Raw genomic sequence first — 20,818 nt, 5'->3', positions numbered from 1 at the left:
TATAAAAGAAGGATGAGACAGTGAGGTCTGGAATTATAAGAGAAGGATGAGACAGTGAGGTCCTGTTACCATCACAGTTCCTGCTGCTGTCTGTACAGCTGATGTTGTGGTTTGTTGTCCTCTCAGTCTACCAGGTGGAGGTGGATTCAGGGGTAGAGTCTGTCCAGCTGCCCTGCAAAACCACAGTTCACCTGCCTGAAGACGCTAAAGTGGAGTGGAGGGTCAGATACACTAAGGTCCACGTGTATCAGAACGGCTCTGACCAGCCTGAACAACAGCACAGTGTTTACAGAGGTCGAACAGAGATGAAGAGAAACCTGCTGAAACCTGGAGACCTCAGTCTGACCCTGAAATACCCCACATACACAGATAGACACATCTACACCTGCACCGTCTACAACAGGGAGGAACACATCCTGATGAAGAAACAAGTGGAGCTGGAGGTCAAGGGTCAGTACTGTAGATACAGGTCAGTAGTGTAGATACAGGTCAGTACTGTAGATACAGGTCAGTACTGCAGATACAGGTCAGTACTGTAGATACAGGTCAGTACTGTAGATACAGGTCAGAGGTCAGACTGACATCAATCAGCTGATTGATTTCCAATCAGAGTTGACAGTATTGATCTGAATGTGATGTTTTTATTTGATCCAGAAGAAAGTTGAAGGAACGAGCTGAAAGAAACAACAAATCTTTTCATCACTTAGAACAAAGAAATGCAGCTTTAATAGTTTGTATCAGTTATTGATTGATGATCAGTTTTCAGCAGATTCAACAAATCTTCACTTCCTATTGAAGAACTTGATCAAAGAAAATGTTAAATTTGACGTCCAGAAATGTGAAAGTGACAAAGAGAAGCAACAAACAGCAGTTCAACACTGAGAGGAGACATTACTGTGAAGACCACGGGGACAAAACATCACAGCACCATCAGGACTCTGATCATGTCCAACACCTTGAACACCTGGTTTTACTTCCTGTATTTCTGTCCCCTGTTACCTGCTGGTCTCACCTGGTTCTGTCCTTCAGCTTTCTCTACTACTTTGTAATCAGTCGATAAAGTTATTCAAAACTGCCGCTGCTGTCTGTACAGCTGATGTTGTGCTTTGTTGTCCTCTCAGTCTGTCAGGTGGAGGTGGAGGAGGGGGAGGAGTCTGTCCAGCTGCCCTTCAAAACAACACCTCACCTGCCTGAGGACGCTGAAGTGGAGTGGAGATGCTCTGACACCTCATTCAAGACAGTCTACCTGTATAAGAACAGATCTGACCAGCCTGAAGGACAGAACCAGGATTACAAAGACCGAACAGAGATGAAGAAAGACCTGCTGAAGACTGGAGACCTCAGTCTAACCCTGAAATACCCCAAAGAGTCAGACACAGGGACATACTGGTGTGGAGTCATCGACAAGGACAGAAACATCCTGAGAGAGAAAACAGTGAAGCTCAAAGTCAAAGGTCAGTATGAAGATACAGAACAGAGGTCTGTGTGTCTGTGTCTGATTGGCTGCTTGTCTCTGGTTGGTTGCTTGTCTCTGGTTGGCTGCTTGTCTCTGGTTGGTTGCTTGTCTCTGGTTGGTTGCTTGTCTCTGGTTGGTTGCTTGTCTCTGGTTGGCTGCTTGTCTCTGGTTGGCTGCTTGTCTCTGGTTGGTTGATTGTCTCTGGTTGGCTGCTTGTCTCTGGTTGGTTGCTTGTCTCTGGTTTGCTGCTTGTCTCTGGTTGGTTTCTTGTCCCTGGTTGGTTGCTTGTCAAATCAAATTTTATTTATACAGCCCAAAATCGCAATCACATTGCCTCAATGGGCTTTACAGTCTGTACAGTGAACGACATCCTCTGTCCTTTGACCCTCAATTCGAGTGAGGAAAAACTTGCCATGTTGTTGGAAAAAAAAGACGATGGGGGATCCCTCTTCCAGGACGGACAGACATGCAATAGATGTCGCATGTACGGAAAAGAACAACAAATCACAGTTTCCAAGTTGCATTGAAAGAATATCTGATACAAATTATAATATATGTAAAGTGTGTGGATCCAGGAGACGACTGAGCAGGACGAGGCATCGCCAGGTGGTGCCCGAGCCACACGACCTCCTGTCCACCGTGGTGACCTGGAAGAGGGCAGGACACACAGGATAATTAGTAATAGACAGAGAGATCAGAGTGAAGAGGCATCAACATTTACAGGAATACAGTTATAAGGAGATAGTGAAACAAGGAGAGGAATGATCCAACGGAGCCCAGGGTGTGACGATCCGGATCAGACAGTATGTGAGGGTGCAGGAGCCTTGAGAGGTAGATGGTCCTAGGGGCCCGAGGTCCATCAGAAGGGAGCCTGAATGAAAAGAGAGGAGGAGGACGAGAAAGAGGAAGAGGAAGTTGTAGAGAGTGAGAGAGCGACACAGCTTGCAGCTTGTGGGAACAGAAAACAACAACAAAAGTTAGAGAAATGTGATGTTAATCAGAATAAGCAGATTGTTTCTCGCCGACAAGACAATGAAAATTCTAATACTATAGGTTACATACTATAGGTTACAATACTACTATTAAAATATTACTATAGGTTGTTTCTGGTTGGCTCCTTGTCTGTGGTTGGCTGCTTGTCTGTGGTTGGTTGCTTGTCTGTGATTGGTTGCTTGTCTGTGGTTAGCTGCTTGTCTGTGGTTAGCTGCTTGTCTGTGGTTGGCTGCTTGTCTGTGGTTGGTTGGTTGCTTGTCTGTGGTTGGTTGGTTGTCTGTGATTGGTTGCTTGTCTGTGGTTGGCTGCTTGTCTGTGGTTGGCTGCTTGTCTGTGGTTGGTTGGTTGCTTGTCTGTGGTTGGTTGGTTGCTTGTCTGTGGTTGGTTGGTTGCTTGTCTGTGGTTGGTTGGCTGCTTGTGTGTGGTTGGCTGCTTGTGTGTGGTTGGCTGCTTGTCTGTGGTTGGTTGGTTGCTTGTCTGTGGTTGGTTGGTTGCTTGTCTGTGGTTGGTTGGCTGCTTGTGTGTGGTTGGCTGCTTGTCTGTGGTTGGTTGGTTGCTTGTCTGTGGTTGGTTGGCTGCTTGTGTGTGGTTGGTTGCTTGTTTCTGGATGGTTGCTTGTCTGTGTTTGGTTGCTTGTCTTTGGATGGTTGCTTGTCGTTGGGTGGTTGCTTGTCTCTGGTTGGCTCCTTGTCTGTGGTTGGCTGCTTGTCTGTGGTTGGTTGCTTGTCTGTGATTGGTTGCTTGTCTGTGGTTGGCTGCTTGTCTGTGGTTGGTTGGTTGCTTGTCTGTGGTTGGTTGGTTGTCTGTGATTGGTTGCTTGTCTGTGGTTGGCTGCTTGTCTGTGGTTGGCTGCTTGTCTGTGGTTGGTTGGTTGCTTGTCTGTGGTTGGTTGGTTGCTTGTCTGTGGTTGGTTGGTTGCTTGTCTGTGGTTGGTTGGCTGCTTGTGTGTGGTTGGCTGCTTGTGTGTGGTTGGCTGCTTGTCTGTGGTTGGTTGGTTGCTTGTCTGTGGTTGGTTGGTTGCTTGTCTGTGGTTGGTTGGCTGCTTGTGTGTGGTTGGCTGCTTGTCTGTGGTTGGGTGGTTGCTTGTCTCTGGTTGGTTGCTTGTCTCTGGTTGCTTGCTTGTCTCTGTTTGGTTGCTTGTCTTTGGATGGTTGCTTGTCTCTGGTCGGTTACTTGTCTCTGTTTGGTTGCTTGTCTCTGTTTGGTTGCTTGTCTTTGGATGGTTGCTTGTCTCTGGTTGGCTGCTTGTCTCTGGTTGGTTGCTTGTCTCTGGTTGGTTGCTTGTCTCTGTTTGGCTGCTTGTCTCTGGTTGGCTGCTTGTCTCTGGTTGGTTGCTTGTCTCTGGTTGGCTGCTTGTCTCTGGTTGGTTGCTTGTCTCTGGTTGGCTGCTTGTCTCTGGTTGGTTGCTTGTCTGTGGTTGGCTGCTTGTCTGTGGTTGGCTGCTTGTCTCTGGTTGGTTGCTTGTCTCTGGCTGGCTGCTTGTCTCTGGTTGGTTGCTTGTCTCTGGTTGGTTGCTTGTCTCTGGTTGGCTGCTTGTCTCTGGCTGGCTGCTTGTCTCTGGTTGGTTGCTTGTCTCTGGTTGGCTGCTTGTCTCTGGTTGGCTGCTTGTCTCTGGTTGGCTGCTTGTCTCTGGTTGGCTGCTTGTCTCTGGTTGGCTGCTTGTCTCTGTCTAACTGTCCTCTGTCTCCTCTGCAGGGAGAATTCAGATCAAAGATGAAACAGTGGACATCAGGAACAGAAGCAGCTCCACTGATCCGACTCCTCTGATGGCTGATCAATCTGTCTGATCGGTCTGTTGGTCAATCTTTGATTATTGATCTGATGTGACTTTGGATCAGAGACTAAATGGAGGTGAAGGAGCTGATGGACGACGGATGAAGACAGGAGGACGCTTCGTCAGCTTCTTCTTCACTCTGACTCCTCCTACTGACTCTCACACAGTCTACACACTCACTATTGATGACTATTGATCAGTGATGTCAGAGTGATGCCACATGTTGGTTGGACTGAAACATGTGGTTTAGAACCTTTGAACTCTGACAGTAAAGTGTAAATACACCCTCAGATGCACAGACAGCTTGTCTCTGTAGTAACTAAATGTCTCATGACCTTCACAGAGTGTCTACAGATATAAACAAGTCCAGTTCAGACTTGAAGGACCTGTGGCCCCCCGGCTTTAACCTCACATATAATCTTTACCTTTCTGTTCAAAGCATCGCATCTTAAACCTAAACCTCAGTTTGTGTCGTCATCATAGTTTTCTATAAACTGTGACTTTCTCTGCAGCTCTTTGTCAGACTCACCCAGACGCCCTGGTGTGCAGAGCGCCGACCTTTCAGCTGAAACAGATCCACTCTGTTATTCTCTGGTTTTATATTTACACTTTATTAAATAACACAAGAGACGACTTCTGTTCATTCATCTGGGATTTGTTCACTTCTCTACAAGGGACTCACACACCTTCATGCACACAGACTCACACACCTTCATGCACACAGACTCACACACCTTCATGTACACAGACTCACACACCTTCATGTACACAGACTCACACACCTTCATGCACACAGACTCACACACCTTCATGCACACAGACTCACACACCTTCACGCACACAGACTCACACACAGACTCACACACCTTCATGCACACAGACTCACACACCTTCATGTACACAGACTCACACACCTTCATGCACACAGACTCACACACCTTCATGCACACAGACTCACACACCTTCACGCACACAGACTCACACACAGACTCACACACCTTCATGCACACAGACTCACACACCTTCATGCTCACAGACTCACACACCTTCATGCACACAGACTCACACACCTTCATGCACACAGACTCACACACCTTCACGCACACAGACTCACACACAGACTCACACACCTTCATGCACACAGACTCACACACCTTCATGCACACAGACTCACACACCTTCATGCTCACAGACTCACACACCTTCATGCACACAGACTCACACACCTTCATGCACACAGACTCACACATAGACTCACACACCTTCATGCACACAGACTCACACACCTTCACGTACACAGACTCACACACCTTCACGCACACAGACTCACACACAGACTCACACACCTTCATGCACACAGACTCACACACCTTCATGCACACAGACTCACACACCTTCACGTACACAGACTCACACACCTTCACGCACACAGACTCACACACCTTCATGCACACAGACTGACACACCTTCATGTTCACAGACTCACACACCTTCATGTTCACAGACTCACACACAGACTCACACACCTTCATGTTCACAGACTCACACACAGACTCACACACCTTCATGTTCACAGACTCACACACCTTCATGCACACAGACTCACACACCTTCATGCACACAGACTCACACACAGACTGACACACCTTCATGCACACAGACTCACACACCTTCATGTTCACAGACTCACACACCTTCACGCACACAGACTCACACACCTTCATGCACACAGACTCACACACAGACTCACACACCTTCACGCACACAGACTCACACACCTTCACGCACACAGACTCACACACCTTCATGCACACAGACTCACACACAGACTCACACACCTTCATGCACAGACTCACACACCTTCACGCACACAGACTCACACACCTTCATGCACACAGACTCACACACAGACTCACACACCTTCATGCACAGACTCACACACCTTCATGCACAGACTCACACACCTTCATGTACACAGACTCACACACCTTCATGCACACACACTCACACACCTTCATGCACACAGACTCACACACCTTCACGCACACAGACTCACACACAGACTCACACACCTTCATGCACACAGACTCACACACCTTCATGCTCACAGACTCACACACCTTCATGCACACAGACTCACACACCTTCATGCACACAGACTCACACACCTTCACGCACACAGACTCACACACAGACTCACACACCTTCATGCTCACAGACTCACACACCTTCATGCACACAGACTCACACACCTTCACGTACACAGACTCACACACCTTCACGTACACAGACTCACACACCTTCATGCACACAGACTCACACATAGACTCACACACCTTCATGCACACAGACTCACACACCTTCACGCACACAGACTCACACACAGACTCACACACCTTCATGCTCACAGACTCACACACCTTCATGCACACAGACTCACACACCTTCACGCACACAGACTCACACACCTTCACGCACACAGACTCACACACCTTCATGCACACAGACTCACACACCTTCACGCACACAGACTCACACACCTTCATGCTCACAGACTCACACACCTTCATGCACACAGACTCACACACCTTCACGCACACAGACTCACACACAGACTCACACACCTTCATGCACACAGACTCACACACCTTCACGTACACAGACTCACACACCTTCACGTACACAGACTCACACACCTTCATGCACACAGACTCACACATAGACTCACACACCTTCATGCACACAGACTCACACACCTTCACGTACACAGACTCACACACCTTCACGCACACAGACTCACACACAGACTCACACACCTTCATGCTCACAGACTCACACACCTTCATGCACACAGACTCACACACCTTCATGCACACAGACTCACACACCTTCACGCACACAGACTCACACACAGACTCACACACCTTCATGCACACAGACTCACACACCTTCATGCACACAGACTCACACACCTTCACGTACACAGACTCACACACCTTCACGTACACAGACTCACACACAGACTCACACACCTTCACGCACACAGACTCACACACCTTCACGTACACAGACTCACACACCTTCACGTACACAGACTCACACACCTTCACGCACACAGACTCACACACAGACTCACACACCTTCATGCACACAGACTCACACACCTTCACGTACACAGACTCACACACCTTCACGCACACAGACTCACACACCTTCACGCACACAGACTCACACACCTTCACGTACACAGACTCACACACCTTCATGCACACAGACTCACACCTTCATGCACACAGACTCACTCACCTTCATGCACACAGACTCACACACCTTCATGCACACAGACTCACACACCTTCATGTTCACAGACTCACACACAGACTCACACACCTTCATGTTCACAGACTCACACACCTTCATGCACACAGACTCACACACCTTCATGCACACAGACTCACACACAGACTCACACACCTTCATGCACACAGACTCACACACCTTCATGCACACAGACTCACACACCTTCATGCACACAGACTCACACACCTTCATGCACACAGACTCACACACCTTCATGCACACAGACCTGCAGATCCCCTCTGATAATGATCAGCTGATATTATACAGTTTATCTGGAGGACGTTCATGTCGATGCTCCATAATTAAGACTTTTTATCTCATAGTAACTTAATCTCATCATGTCGACTTCATTTTTTAACAATCCTGATGTTTTATCTCATAATCATCACATTTAATCTCATAATTTAACTTCATGTCTCTTAGTTATAACTTTTGATTCTCAGTATTTTGATTTGCCATTAAAACATTTGTTTAATCGAGCTCAGATATCAGATGAAGATTCCTGTCAGACAATCAGAGTTAATCACTGATGTTCTCGTAAACAACCACCAGAGGGCGACATGACTCCAGCAGGATTATTACCTCTGCCAGCGTTTAGTTTTCAGTACTGCACTACAGTACAGTTTAGAGGTATTTGTACTTTACTTGAGTATTTCCATGTTCTGCAGATATCTACTTTTTACTCCACTACATTCATTGAAAACACTGTTTTAGTTACTAGTTACTTTACAGATTACATGCTGCGTCGGAGCTGAATCAGCACTTTTTAACATTCATTTATTTGATCAACAGTCAGATTAAAAACAACTCTTATATACTAATAAATACTCTCTGTCTGCGTGACTTTAACATTTACCAAAGTAATATAATAATAATATATTTACTTGAGACTTGAGGGTCACGCTTCACTTCAGGTCTGTAAATGTTAATTAAGTAAGTTTTAGTGACAAAACAATGTTCAGTCATTTCTCTGAATTTGACCCCAGTTATCACAAAATGTGTTAAACACATGATTTAATAAAGATTTTCTCATGATGAACTCCAACTGGATCCTAATGAACTTCTGCACTTCAGTAAAGTCAAATATCAAAGACATTTAATAAATACATGACTTCATAATTACTCCCCTGCTGATCATTAAAGTTCTGGACCTGTAAAATACACAACTCAACATGAGTCAGGGATATGGGTGTGTGTGTGTGTGTGTGTGTGTGTGTGTGTGTGTGTGTGTGTGTGTGTGTGTGTGTGTGTGTGTGTGTGTGTGTGTGTTTGTGTGTAATAAAAGTCAAATGAAATGTGTCAAATTATTTTTGGGGAGCAAAAATATTCACAATATTCAGAAATGTCTCAAAATAAAGAGAAACACTAAAATATCCCTGATTAATTCTGAGTCGTGTATCAACAGGTGCAGAACTTTAATGGTAAGTAGGCCAGTAATTATGATGTCATGTATTTATCAAGTTTCTATGAAATTACTTCCAAATTACCACAATAATGACCTCAAAATGTATAAAAAGCAGTGTAAAGTGCTGCTGAAATAAGAAAACAGAATAAATCTGTAACCAAATAAGAGTGAAGATTCAAAGTGTGTGTTGTCATACGCACAGTGAGGAAACATGTTTCTGTACAATGAAATCCTTCCTCTGCTGTCCACAGAGTGCAACAATGTAAAAAAAGAAATGTATACAACAAAAATATACAACATAAAGCAATTTTTAAAGGCACATGTGATAAATAAAGAAAAAGCAACAACAATAATAATAAAACAGTGCAGCTGTAGAAGATGCTGAGGATCTCAGGCGACATGCCAAACGTCCTCAGCCTCCTCAGGACAGACAGCCACTGTCGGGACTTCTTTACCAGCTGTGTGGTGTTGAGTGACCAGGTGATAAGAGCGTTAATAAGAGTGTTACCACTGGAATGAGTCGGTTCATGAACGAGCTGAATGAAGTCAGAAATATCAAGAAGTCCCAGAGATGCTTTACTTAGAGGGTCAGAAGGTTTATTTAAGTGGAGATTGAAATAATTAGGATCTTATCTGAACAAGTCACAAGATCTGCGATAAACTCAGTGAACTCTCCTATGAACTGGGAGTAGGAGGTCTGCAGACGACCACCAGGTGGAAGCCTGTTCCCTTGACGAGGCCGTGACCACTTGATGAAGATGGTTTTAAAACCAGAGCCTCATATGAAGTCAATTTAATATCCTGGTTGGAGGTTAAACTGAAAATAGATGTGTAGATTCGATCAACACCTCCCACCTGTTTAGAGGCCCGAGCAACATGGGCGTAGTTATAGTCAGGAGGGAGGCTTCATTTAGTGGTTTCAGCCATGTTTCATGAGACAGTCATGTCCAGCTTCTGCTCAGTGATCAAATCATTACTCAGTCAGGCTTTGGTGGACTGATCTAATATTAATGAAGTCAAATTTGAGGGTTTTAAGCTCATTGGAGCTGCAGTTTCCAGTGACGGGCCGCTCAGTGGAGCTCATGGTAGATGATGTGTTCACTTTCAGTAGTGTTGTGTGTTGGCTGCCTGCAGGTCGGGATGACAGGATGCAGCAGTGATTAGCTTTGGTATTTATGATATAAGACTGTGAGGAGCCTGCTGAGACATTAATACATTAAATTACTGTGACTGACACATTTAGAGGATGATTCAATGAGAGAGTGGCGACGGAAGGTGACAGTCTCACTGTTATAAACTAAGCTATCGTGTCCCTGACTGACCATGTTAACTAGGCCAGTAGACTCAAACCAGCACTAACTATCACTAGCAGGCTCTCCGGTCACCTGCGACCTGCTGAGTGCTGCATCGTGTCCACTGCTTCAAACACCTGTCTGTTGTTAGAGAGAACAGCAGCGCCGACGGGCCGGAGCTAATGCTAATGCTAATGCTAAGGCTAGCAGGCCTGCTATCAGGCCCGGGGCTGACACTGTGCGCAGTGCCCGTGTTTCTAACGGAGAGAAGCTGCTGTGGCTCACGGACACGTCTCTCCAATAGAGACACCCGAGACAACTGCAGAACAGTCAGCACAAACCATCCTAACGTGTTTATCCAGGCTGTTCACTGCGGTGAAAGGCACAAACAGTGAGCTGGGCTGAGCAAAGCTAACCGGGCTGCAACACACTGCCCAGTAACAGAGACACAAAACACGTAGTTATAGAAGGCTAAAGTTAGCTACGGGACAAAACCAGCGGGACTGTGCACGACTCATCATCGAAGAATAAATAACTAACACAGATAAACAAGGAGAGAGACAGTAAACAACAGCTGTCGAGCTCAGGGAAGTCCAGGTGGGCGTCACAGGAAGCAGCGTCACAGCAAGCGTCACAGGAAGCAGCGTTCAACAGGTGATTTACTGGAAACAGCTCAAAGTGAAGGTGCAGTTCAGTCCTGGTGTCAGTGGACGGTCAGCAGGAGGACAGTGACGACTGGCTGTGAACTGATGTCCTCCATGTGTTTCTGAAGTGGAGCTCATTGAAGAGGACTTTGTGCTTGTTGTAGTTGTGACAGGAAGATGAAGATGTTTGTGGTGTTTGTGATCCTCGTGCACGGTAAGATAACCTTCCTCCCTCTGATCTGATCATCACCTCAGTCCAACATCGTGTCTTTAATGTGGGTTTGTGTCATCTTCACTTCATCAGTGTGTTTCAGCTCCAGGACCATGTTTTGTTCAGAGAAACACATGAAGAACAGATTGAAGGCAGCAGATGTTCACTGTGTCTTTAGACCCTGATGAATGTAGAAGACTGTACAGTCACACTGTCCTCACTTCTGTTCTTCAGGATTAGATCCCTGCAGCTCGCTCACATTCTGATGGCTCCTGTTAACAGACGTAATAATGCTGCTTTGCTGACAGCAGCGTCACATGTGGATGTAGATGTTGGCCTTCATTCACACAGAGTCTGAGTTGTGCTTTAGCAGCACAGTTTACAGGCTGCACACACTGCAGAGGACCACATTCACTCATGACATGAAATAAGGCTGCTGTCATTCACCCTCTCTGTCTGTGACCTCACAGTTTCCCAGCATGCCTCAGCTGTGGAGCTGTATGAGGGGGACCCGTTTGTCCTGCTGCCCTGTAAGTCTCAGACTTTTGAACTGAACGAGCCCTCAGTGGTGTGGAGCCGCTACGATCTGGATCCTTCAACCGTCCACCAGCGTCAGCAGGAAGGTGACCAACTTAAAGACCAAAACCAGCTTTACAGCGGCCGAACATCCATGAAGACTGACGCTCTGGAAACTGGAGACCTGAGCCTCAACCTGACACAACTCCACCTCTCTGACAGCGGCTCCTACACCTGCACCGTCAGATGGGTTAAATGGGGGAGAAAGAGAGAACTGAGAGTGACGGACGTACAGCTGCAGGTCAAAGGTCAGCAACTAACCCTAAAACCTACTGTAGATACAGGTCAGAGGTCAGAGGTCATGTTCTTTATGTTTCTGGTTCCCACAGCACGATTCCCATCCTGGGCCACTGCTCTCCTGGTTCTCCTGGTTGTTGGACTTCTTGTTGGAGCTCTTTTACTACATTTTAGGCACTATTTCATGTCAGGTATGTCACTACTACTACACTACCCATCATGCACATGGGCAGCATCTTAACTCTGGTGGCTCCCTGACTGTTGAGACAGACTGTCAACAGTGAGGTCTGGGATTATAAGAGAAGGATGAGATAGTGAGGTCTGGGATTATAAGAGAAGGATGAGACAGTGAGGTCTGGGATTATAAGAGAAGGATGAGACAGGATGAGACAGTGAGGTTTGGGATTAAAAGAGAAGGATGAGACAGTGAGGTCTGGGATTATAAGAGAAGGATGAGACAGTGAGGTCTGGGATTATAAGAGAAGGATGAGACAGTGAGGTCTGGGATTATAAGAGAAGGATGAGACAGTGAGGTCTGGGATTATAAGAGAAGGATGAGATAGTGAGGTCTGGGATTATAAGAGAAGGATGAGATAGTGAGGTCTGGGATTATAAGAGAAGGATGAGACAGTGAGGTCTGGGATTATAAGAGAAGGATGAGATAGTGAGGTCTGGGATTATAAGAGAAGGATGAGACAGGATGAGACAGTGAGGTTTGGGATTAAAAGAGAAGGATGAGACAGTGAGGTCTGGGATTATAAGAGAAGGATGAGACAGTGAGGTCTGGGATTATAAGAGAAGGATGAGACAGTGAGGTCTGGGATTATAAGAGAAGGATGAGATAGTGAGGTCTGGGATTATAAGAGAAGGATGAGACAGGATGAGACAGTGAGGTTTGGGATTAAAAGAGAAGGATGAGACAGTGAGGTCTGGGATTATAAGAGAAGGATGAGACAGTGAGGTCTGGGATTATAAGAGAAGGATGAGACAGTGAGGTCTGGGATTATAAGAGAAGGATGAGATAGTGAGGTCTGGGATTATAAGAGAAGGATGAGACAGGATGAGACAATGAGGTCTGGGATTATAAACGAAAGATGAGACAGTGAGGTCTGGGATTATAAAAGGAGGATGAGACAGTGAGGTCTGGGATTAAAAGAGAAGGATGAGACAGTGAGGTCTGGGATTATAAGAGAAGAATGAGACAGTGAGGTCTGGGATTATAAGAGAAGGATGAGACAGGATGAGACAGTGAGGTCTGGGATTATAAGTGAAGGATGAGACAGTGAGGTCTGGGATTATAAGAGAAGAATGAGACAGGATGAGACGGTGAGGTCTGGGATTATAAGAGAAGAATGAGACAGTGAGGTCTGGGATTATAAGAGAAGGATGAGACAGTGAGGTCTGGGATTATAAGAGTAGGATGAGACAGTGAGGTCTGGGATTACAAGAGAAGGATGAGACAGTGAGGTCTGGGATTATAAGAGAAGGATGAGACAGTGAGGTCTGGGATTATAAGAGAAGGATGAGACAGTGAGGTCTGGGATTATGAGAGAAGGATGAGACAGTGAGGTCCTGTTACCATCACAGTTCCTGCTGCTGTCTGTACAGCTGATGTTGTGGTTTGTTGTCCTCTCAGTCTACCAGGTGGAGGTGGATTCAGGGGCGGAGTCTGTCCAGCTGCCCTGCAAAACCACAGTTCACCTGCCTGAAGACGCTAAAGTGGAGTGGACGGACAGAGACGACTGGAAGGTCCATTTGTATCAGAACGGCTCTGACCAGCCTGAACAACAGAACAGAGATTACAGAGGTCGAACAGAGATGAAGAGAAACCTGCTGAAACCTGGAGACCTCAGTCTGACCCTGAAATACCCCACAGACACAGACAGAAACACCTTCACCTGCACCGTCTACAACAGGAAGGAACACATCCTGATGACGAAACAAGTGGAGCTGCAGGTCAAAGGTCAGTACTGTAATATCCTAAGAGAAGGATGAGACAGTGAGGTCCGGGATTATAAGAGAAGGATGAGACAGTGAGGTCCGGGATTATAAGAGAAGGATGAGACAGTGAGGTCTGGGATTATAAGAGAAGGATGAGACAGTGAGGTCTGGGATTATAAGAGAAGGATGAGACAGTGAGGTCTGGGATTATAAGAGAAGGATGAGACAGTGAGGTCTGGGATTATAAGAGAAGGATGAGATAGTGAGGTCTGGGATTATAAGAGAAGGATGAGACAGGATGAGACAGTGAGGTCTGGGATTATAAAAGGAGGATGAGACAGTGAGGTCTGGGATTAAAAGAGAAGGATGAGACAGTGAGGTCTGGGATTATAAAAGGAGGATGAGACAGTGAGGTCTGGGATTAAAAGAGAAGGATGAGACAGTGAGGTCTGGGATTATAAGAGAAGGATGAGACAGTGAGGTCTGGGATTATAAGAGAAGGATGAGACAGTGAGGTCTGGGATTATAAGAGAAGGATGAGACAGTGAGGTCCTGTTACCATCACAGTTCCTGCTGCTGTCTGTACAGCTGATGTTGTGGTTTGTTGTCCTCTCAGTCGACCAGGTGGAGGTGGATTCAGGGGCGGAGTCTGTCCAGCTGCCCTGCAAAACCACAGTTCACCTGCCTGAAGACGCTAAAGTGGAGTGGAGGGACGGAGACGACTTGAAGGTCCATGTGTATCAGAACGGCTCTGACCAGCCTGAACAACAGGAAGGATATTACAGAGGTCGAACAGAGATGAAGAGAAACCTGCTGAAACCTGGAGACCTCAGTCTGACCCTGAAATACCCCACAGACACAGACAGTAACACCTTCACCTGCACCGTCTACAACAGGGAGGAACACATCCTGATGAAGAAACAAGTGGAGCTGCAGGTCAAAGGTCAGTACTGTAATATCCTAAAAGAAGGATGAGACAGTGAGGTCCGGGATTATAAGAGAAGGATGAGACAGTGAGGTCTGGGATTATAAGAGAAGGATGAGACAGTGAGGTCTGGGATTATAAGAGAAGGATGAGACAGTGAGGTCTGGGATTATAAGAGAAGGATGAGATAGTGAGGTCTGGGATTATAAGAGAAGGATGAGACAGTGAGGTTTGGGATTAAAAGAGAAGGATGAGACAGTGAGGTCTGGGATTAAAAGAGAAGGATGAGACAGTGAGGTCTGGGATTATAAGAGAAGGATGAGACAGTGAGGTCTGGGATTATAAGAGAAGGATGAGATAGTGAGGTCTGGGATCATAAGAGAAGGATGAGACAGGATGAGACAGTGAGGTCTGGGATTATAAACGAAAGATGAGACAGTGAGGTCTGGGATTACAAGAGAAGGATGAGACAGTGAGGTCTGGCATTATAAGAGAAGGATGAGACAGTGAGGTCTGGGATTATAAGAGAAGGATGAGACAGTGAGGTCTGGGATTATAAGAGAAGGATGAGACAGTGAGGTCTGGGATTATAAGAGAAGGATGAGACAGTGAGGTCCTGTTACCATCACAGTTCCTGCTGCTGTCTGTACAGCTGATGTTGTGGTTTGTTGTCCTCTCAGTCTACCAGGTGGAGGTGGATTCAGGGGCGGAGTCTGTCCAGCTGCCCTGCAAAACCACAGTTCACCTGCCTGAAGACGCTGAAGTGGAGTGGACGGACAGAGACGACTGGAAGGTCCATGTGTATCAGAACGGCTCTGACCAGCCTGAACAACAGGACAATGTTTACAGAGGTCGAACAGAGATGAAGAGAAACCTGCTGAAAACTGGAGACCTCAGTCTGACCCTGAAATACCCCACAGACACAGACAGAAACATCTACACCTGCACCGTCTACAACAGGGAGGAACACATCCTGATGAAGAAACAAGTGAAGCTGCAGGTCAAAGGTCAGTACTGTAGATACAAGTCAGTACTGTAGATACAGGTCAGAGGTCAGTACTGTAGATACAGGTCAGAGGTCAGTACTGTAGATACAGGTCAGTACTGTAGATACAGGTCAGAGGTCAGTACTGTAGATACAGGTCAGTACTGTAGATACAGGTCAGAGGTCAGTACTGTAGATACGGGTCAGTACTGTAGATAGAGGTCAGAGGTCAGTACTGTAGATACAGGTCAGAGGTCAGTGCTGTAGATATGGGTCAGTACTGTAGATACAGGTCAGAGGTCAATACTGTAGATACAGGTCAGAGGTCAGTACTGTAGATACGGGTCAGTACTGTAGATACAGGTCAGAGGTCAGTACTGTAGATACAGGTCAGTACTGTAGATACAGGTCAGTACTGTAGATACAGGTCAGTACTGTAGATACAGGTCAGAGGTCAGTACTGTAGATTCAAGTCAGTACTGTAGATTCAAGTCAGTACTGTAGATACAGGCCAGTACTGTGGAAACAGGTCAATACTGTAGATACAGGTCAGTACTGTAGATACAGGTCAGAGGTCAGTACTGTAGATTCAAGTCAGTACTGTAGATACAGGCCAGTACTATAGATACAGGTCAGAGGTCAGTACTGTAGAAACAGGTCAGTACTATAGATACAGGTCAGAGCTCAGTACTGTAGATACAGGCCAGTACTATAGATACAGTTCAGTACTGTAGATACAGGTCAGAGGTCAGTACTATAGATACAGGTCAGAGGTCAGTACTGTAGAAACAGGTCAGTACTATAGATACAGGTCAGAGGTCAGTACTGTAGATTCAAGTCAGTACTGTAGATACAGGTCAGTACTGTAGATACAGGTCAGAGGTCAGTACTGTAGATACAGGTCAGTACTGTAGATACAGGTCAGAGGTCAGTACTGTAGATACAGGTCAGTACTGTAGATACAGGTCAGTACTGTAGATACAGGTCAGAGGTCAGTACTGTAGATACAGGTCAGTACTGTAGATACAGGTCAGTACTGTAGATACAGGTCAGAGGTCAATACTGTAGATACAGGTCAGTACTGCAGATACAGGTCAGAGGTCAGTACTGTAGATACAGGTCAGAGGTCAGTACTGTAGATTCAAGTCAGTACTGTAGATACAGGTCAGTACTGTAGATACAGGTTAGAGGTCAATACTGTAGATACAGGTCAGTACTGTAGATACAGGTCAGAGGTCAATACTGTAGATACAGGTCAGTACTGCAGATACAGGTCAGAGGTCAGTACTGTAGATACAGGTCAGAGGTCAGTACTGTAGATTCAAGTCAGTACTGTAGATTCAAGTCAGTACTGTAGATACAGTCAGAGGTCATTACTGTAGATAGAGGTCAGTACTGTAGATACAGGTCAGAGGTCATTACTGTAGATACAGGTCAGTACTGTAGATACAGGTCAGTACTGTAGATACAAGTCAGTACTGTAGATACAGATCAGTGGTCAGTACTATAGATACAGGTCAGAGGTCAGTACTGTAGATTCAAGTCAGTACTGTAGATGCAGATCAGAGGTCAGTACTGTAGATACAGGTCAGTACTATAGATACAGATCAGTGGTCAGTACTATAGATACAGGTCAGAGGTCAGTACTGTAGATTCAAGTCAGTACTGTAGATACAGGTCAGTACTGTAGATACAGGTTAGAGGTCAATACTGTAGATACAGGTCAGTACTGTAGATACAGGTCAGAGGTCAATACTGTAGATACAGGTCAGTACTGCAGATACAGGTCAGAGGTCAGTACTGTAGATACAGGTCAGAGGTCAGTACTGTAGATTCAAGTCAGTACTGTAGATTCAAGTCAGTACTGTAGATACAGTCAGAGGTCATTACTGTAGATAGAGGTCAGTACTGTAGATACAGGTCAGTACTGTAGATACAAGTCAGTACTGTAGATACAGATCAGTGGTCAGTACTATAGATACAGGTCAGAGGTCAGTACTGTAGATACAGGTCAGTACTGTAGATGCAGGTCAGAGGTCAGTACTGTAGATTCAAGTCAGTACTGTAGATACAGATCAGTGGTCAGTACTATAGATACAGGTCAGAGGTCAGTACTGTAGATTCAAGTCAGTACTGTAGATGCAGGTCAGAGGTCAGTACTGTAGATTCAAGTCAGTACTGTAGATGCAGGTCAGATGTCAGTACTGTGGAAACAGGTCAATACTGTAGATACAGGTCAGAGGTCAGACTGACATCAATCAGCTGATTGATTTCCAATCAGAGTTGACAGTATTGATCTGAATGTGATGTTTTTATTTGATCCAGGAGAAAGTTGAAGGAACGAGCTGAAAGAAACAACAAATCTTTTCATCACTGAGAACAAAGAAATGCAGCTTTAATAGTTTGTATCAGTTATTGATTGATGATCAGTTCTCAGCAGATTCAACAAATTTTCACTTCCTGTTGAAGAACTTGATCAAAGAAAATGTTAAATTTGACGTCCAGAAATGTGAAAGTGACAAAGAGAAGCAACAAACAGCAGTTCAACACTGAGAGGAGACATTACTGTGAAGACCACAGGGACAAAACATCACAGCACCATCAGGACTCTGATCATGTCCAACACCTTGAACACCTGGTTTTACTTCCTGTATTTCTGTCCCCTGTTACCTGCTGGTCTCACCTGGTTCTGTCCTTCAGCTTTCTCTACTACTTTGTAATCAGTCAATAAAGTTATTCAAAACTGCTGCTGCTGTCTGTACAGCTGATGTTGTACTTTGTTGTCCTCTCAGTCTGTCAGGTGAAGGTGGAGGAGGGGGAGGAGTCTGTCCAGCTGCCCTTCAAAACAACACCTGACCTGCCTGAGGACGCTAGACTGGAGTGGATCTCTTTTGAACCCTCATACAGGACAGTCCTCCTGTATCAGAACAAATCTGACCAACCTGAAGAACAGGATCAGGTTTACAAAGACCGAACAGAGATGAAGAGAGATCTGCTGAAGACTGGAGACCTCAGTCTGACCCTGAAATACCCGAAAGAGACAGACACAAGAACATACTGGTGTGTAGTCATCGACCAGGACGGAGACATCCTGAGAGAGAAAATAGTTAAGCTCAAAGTCAAAGGTCAGTATGAAGATACAGAACAGAGGTCTGTTTGTCTGTCTCTGGTTGGTTGCTTGTCTCTGGTTGGCTGCTTGTCTCTGGTTGGCTGCTTGTCTCTGGTTGGTTGCTTGTCTCTGGTTGGCTGCTTGTCTCTGGTTGGTTGCTTCTCTTTGGTTGGTTGCTTGTCTCTGGTTGGCTGCTTGTCTCTGGTTGGTTGGTTGTCTCTGGTTGGTTTCTTGTCTCTGGTTGTTTGCTTGTCTCTTGTTGGTTTCTTGTCTCTGGTTGGTTGCTTGTCTCTGGTTGTTTGCTTGTCTCTGGTTGGTTTATTGTCTCTGGTTGGCTGCTTGTCTCTGGTTGTTTGCTTGTCTCTGGTTGGCTGCTTGTCTCTGGTTGGTTGCTTGTCTCTGGTTGGCTGGTTGCTTGTCTCTGGTTGGCTGCTTGTCTCTGGTTGGTTGCTTGTCTCTGGTTGGCTGGTTGCTTGTCTCTGGTTGGTTGCTTGTCTCTGGTTGGCTGCTTGTCTCTGGTTTGCTGCTTGTCTCTGGTTGGCTGGTTGCTTGTCTCTGGTTGGCTGCTTGTCTCTGGTTGGTTGCTTGTCTCTGGTTGGTTGCTTGTCTCTGGCTGGTTGCTTGTCTCTGGTTGGTTGCTTGTCTCTGGTTGGCTGCTTGTCTCTGGTTTGCTGCTTGTCTCTGGTTGGCTGGTTGCTTGTCTCTGGTTGGCTGCTTGTCTCTGGTTGGTTGCTTGTCTCTGGTTGGCTGCTTGTCTCTGGTTGGCTGCTTGTCTCTGGTTGGTTGGTTGTCTCTGGTTGGTTGCTTGTCTCTAGTTGGTTGCTTGTCTCTGGGTGGTTGCTTGTCTGGTTGGTTGCCTGTCTCTGGATGGTTGCTTGTCTCTGGTTGGCTGCTTGTCTCTGGTTGGTTGCGTGTCTGTGGTTGGTTGGTTGGTTGCTTGTCTCTGGTTGGCTGCTTGTCTCTGGTTGGTTGCTTGTCTCTGGGTGGCTGCTTGTCTCTGGTTGGTTGCTTGTCTCTGGTTGGCTGCTTGTCTCTGGTTGGTTGGCTGCTTGTCTCTGGTTGGTTGCTTGTCTCTGGTTGGCTGCTTGTCTCTGGTTGGCTGCTTGTCTCTGGTTGGTTGCTTGTCTCTGGTCGGTTGCTTGTCTCTGTCTAACTGTCCTCTGTCTCCTCTGCAGGGAGAATTCAGATCAAAGATGAAACAGTGGACATCAGGAACAGAAGCAGCTCCACTGATCCGACTCCTCTGATGGCTGATCAACCTGTCTGATCGGTCTCCTGGTCAATCTTTGATTATTGATCTGATGTGACTTTGGATCAGAGACTAAATGGAGGTGAAGGAGCTGATGGACGACAGATGAAGACAGGAGGACGCTTCGTCAGCTTCTTCTTCACTCTGACTCCTCCTACTGACTCTCACACAGTCTACACACTCACTATTGATGACTATTGATCAGTGATGTCAGAGTGATGTCAGAGTGATGTCAGAGTGATGTCACATGTTGGTTTGGACTGAAACATGTGGTTTAGATCCTTTGAACTCTGACAGTAAAGTGTAAATACACTCTCAGATGCACAGACAGCTTGTCTCTGTAGTAACTAAATGTCTCATGACCTTCACAGAGTGTCTATAGATATAAACAAGTCCAGTTCAGACTTGAAGGACCTGTGGCCCCCCGGCTTTAACCTCACATATAATCTTTACCTTTCTGTTCAAAGCATCGCATCTTAAACCTAAACCTCAGTTTGTGTCGTCATCATAGTTTTCTATAAACTGTGACTTTCTCTGCAGCTCTTTGTCAGACTCACCCAGACGCCCTGGTGTGCAGAGCGCCGACCTTTCAGCTGAAACAGATCCACTCTGTTATTCTCTGGTTTTATATTTACACTTTATTAAATAACACAAGAGACGA

At 46.0% G+C, this 20,818-nt stretch overlaps 2 protein-coding genes across 3 annotated transcripts in view; both read left to right on the top strand.

The window, feature by feature from the left end:
* Nucleotides 1–4,856, top strand: part of LOC141003995 (uncharacterized) — a 30,362-nt gene extending 25,506 nt beyond the window's left edge. The window contains exon 6 of the mRNA XM_073475496.1: nt 4,145–4,856. Within this exon, the coding sequence (XP_073331597.1) occupies nt 4,145–4,236 (92 nt within the window). The 3' untranslated portion in view covers nt 4,237–4,856. The remainder of the gene's footprint in view (nt 1–4,144) is intronic.
* A 6,099-nt stretch (nt 4,857–10,955) lies between these two features.
* LOC141003491 (uncharacterized) lies at nt 10,956–20,818 on the top strand. Of its 2 annotated transcripts, XM_073474844.1 has the most exons (8): nt 10,965–11,138; nt 11,606–11,959; nt 12,041–12,139; nt 13,585–13,911; nt 14,506–14,832; nt 15,495–15,821; nt 18,592–18,924; nt 20,084–20,818. In XM_073474844.1, the coding sequence occupies exons 1-8, from the start codon at nt 11,102–11,104 to the stop codon at nt 20,173–20,175; spliced, it is 1,896 nt and encodes a 631-aa protein (XP_073330945.1). In that variant the 5' UTR covers nt 10,965–11,101; the 3' UTR covers nt 20,176–20,818. The 2 variants fall into 2 exon arrangements, with proteins under 2 accessions (XP_073330946.1, XP_073330945.1); XM_073474845.1 differs by lacking the exon at nt 15,495–15,821 and having other exon boundaries at nt 10,956–11,138.

The sequence above is a fragment of the Pagrus major genome, chromosome 10, assembly GCF_040436345.1.
Source record: "Pagrus major chromosome 10, Pma_NU_1.0".
NCBI lineage: Eukaryota > Metazoa > Chordata > Actinopteri > Spariformes > Sparidae > Pagrus > Pagrus major.
This window is presented reverse-complemented; position numbering and strand designations above follow the sequence as displayed.

Bases quoted from the DNA above. Each gene is read 5' to 3' on its own strand.
- LOC141003491 (XM_073474844.1), top strand. From the start codon at position 11,102: ATGAAGATGTTTGTGGTGTTTGTGATCCTCGTGCACG. The intron at 12,140-13,584 runs GTATGTCACTAC...TTGTCCTCTCAG, and splicing joins TAGGCACTATTTCATGTCAG to TCTACCAGGTGGAGGTGGAT. The intron at 13,912-14,505 runs GTCAGTACTGTA...TTGTCCTCTCAG, and splicing joins AGTGGAGCTGCAGGTCAAAG to TCGACCAGGTGGAGGTGGAT.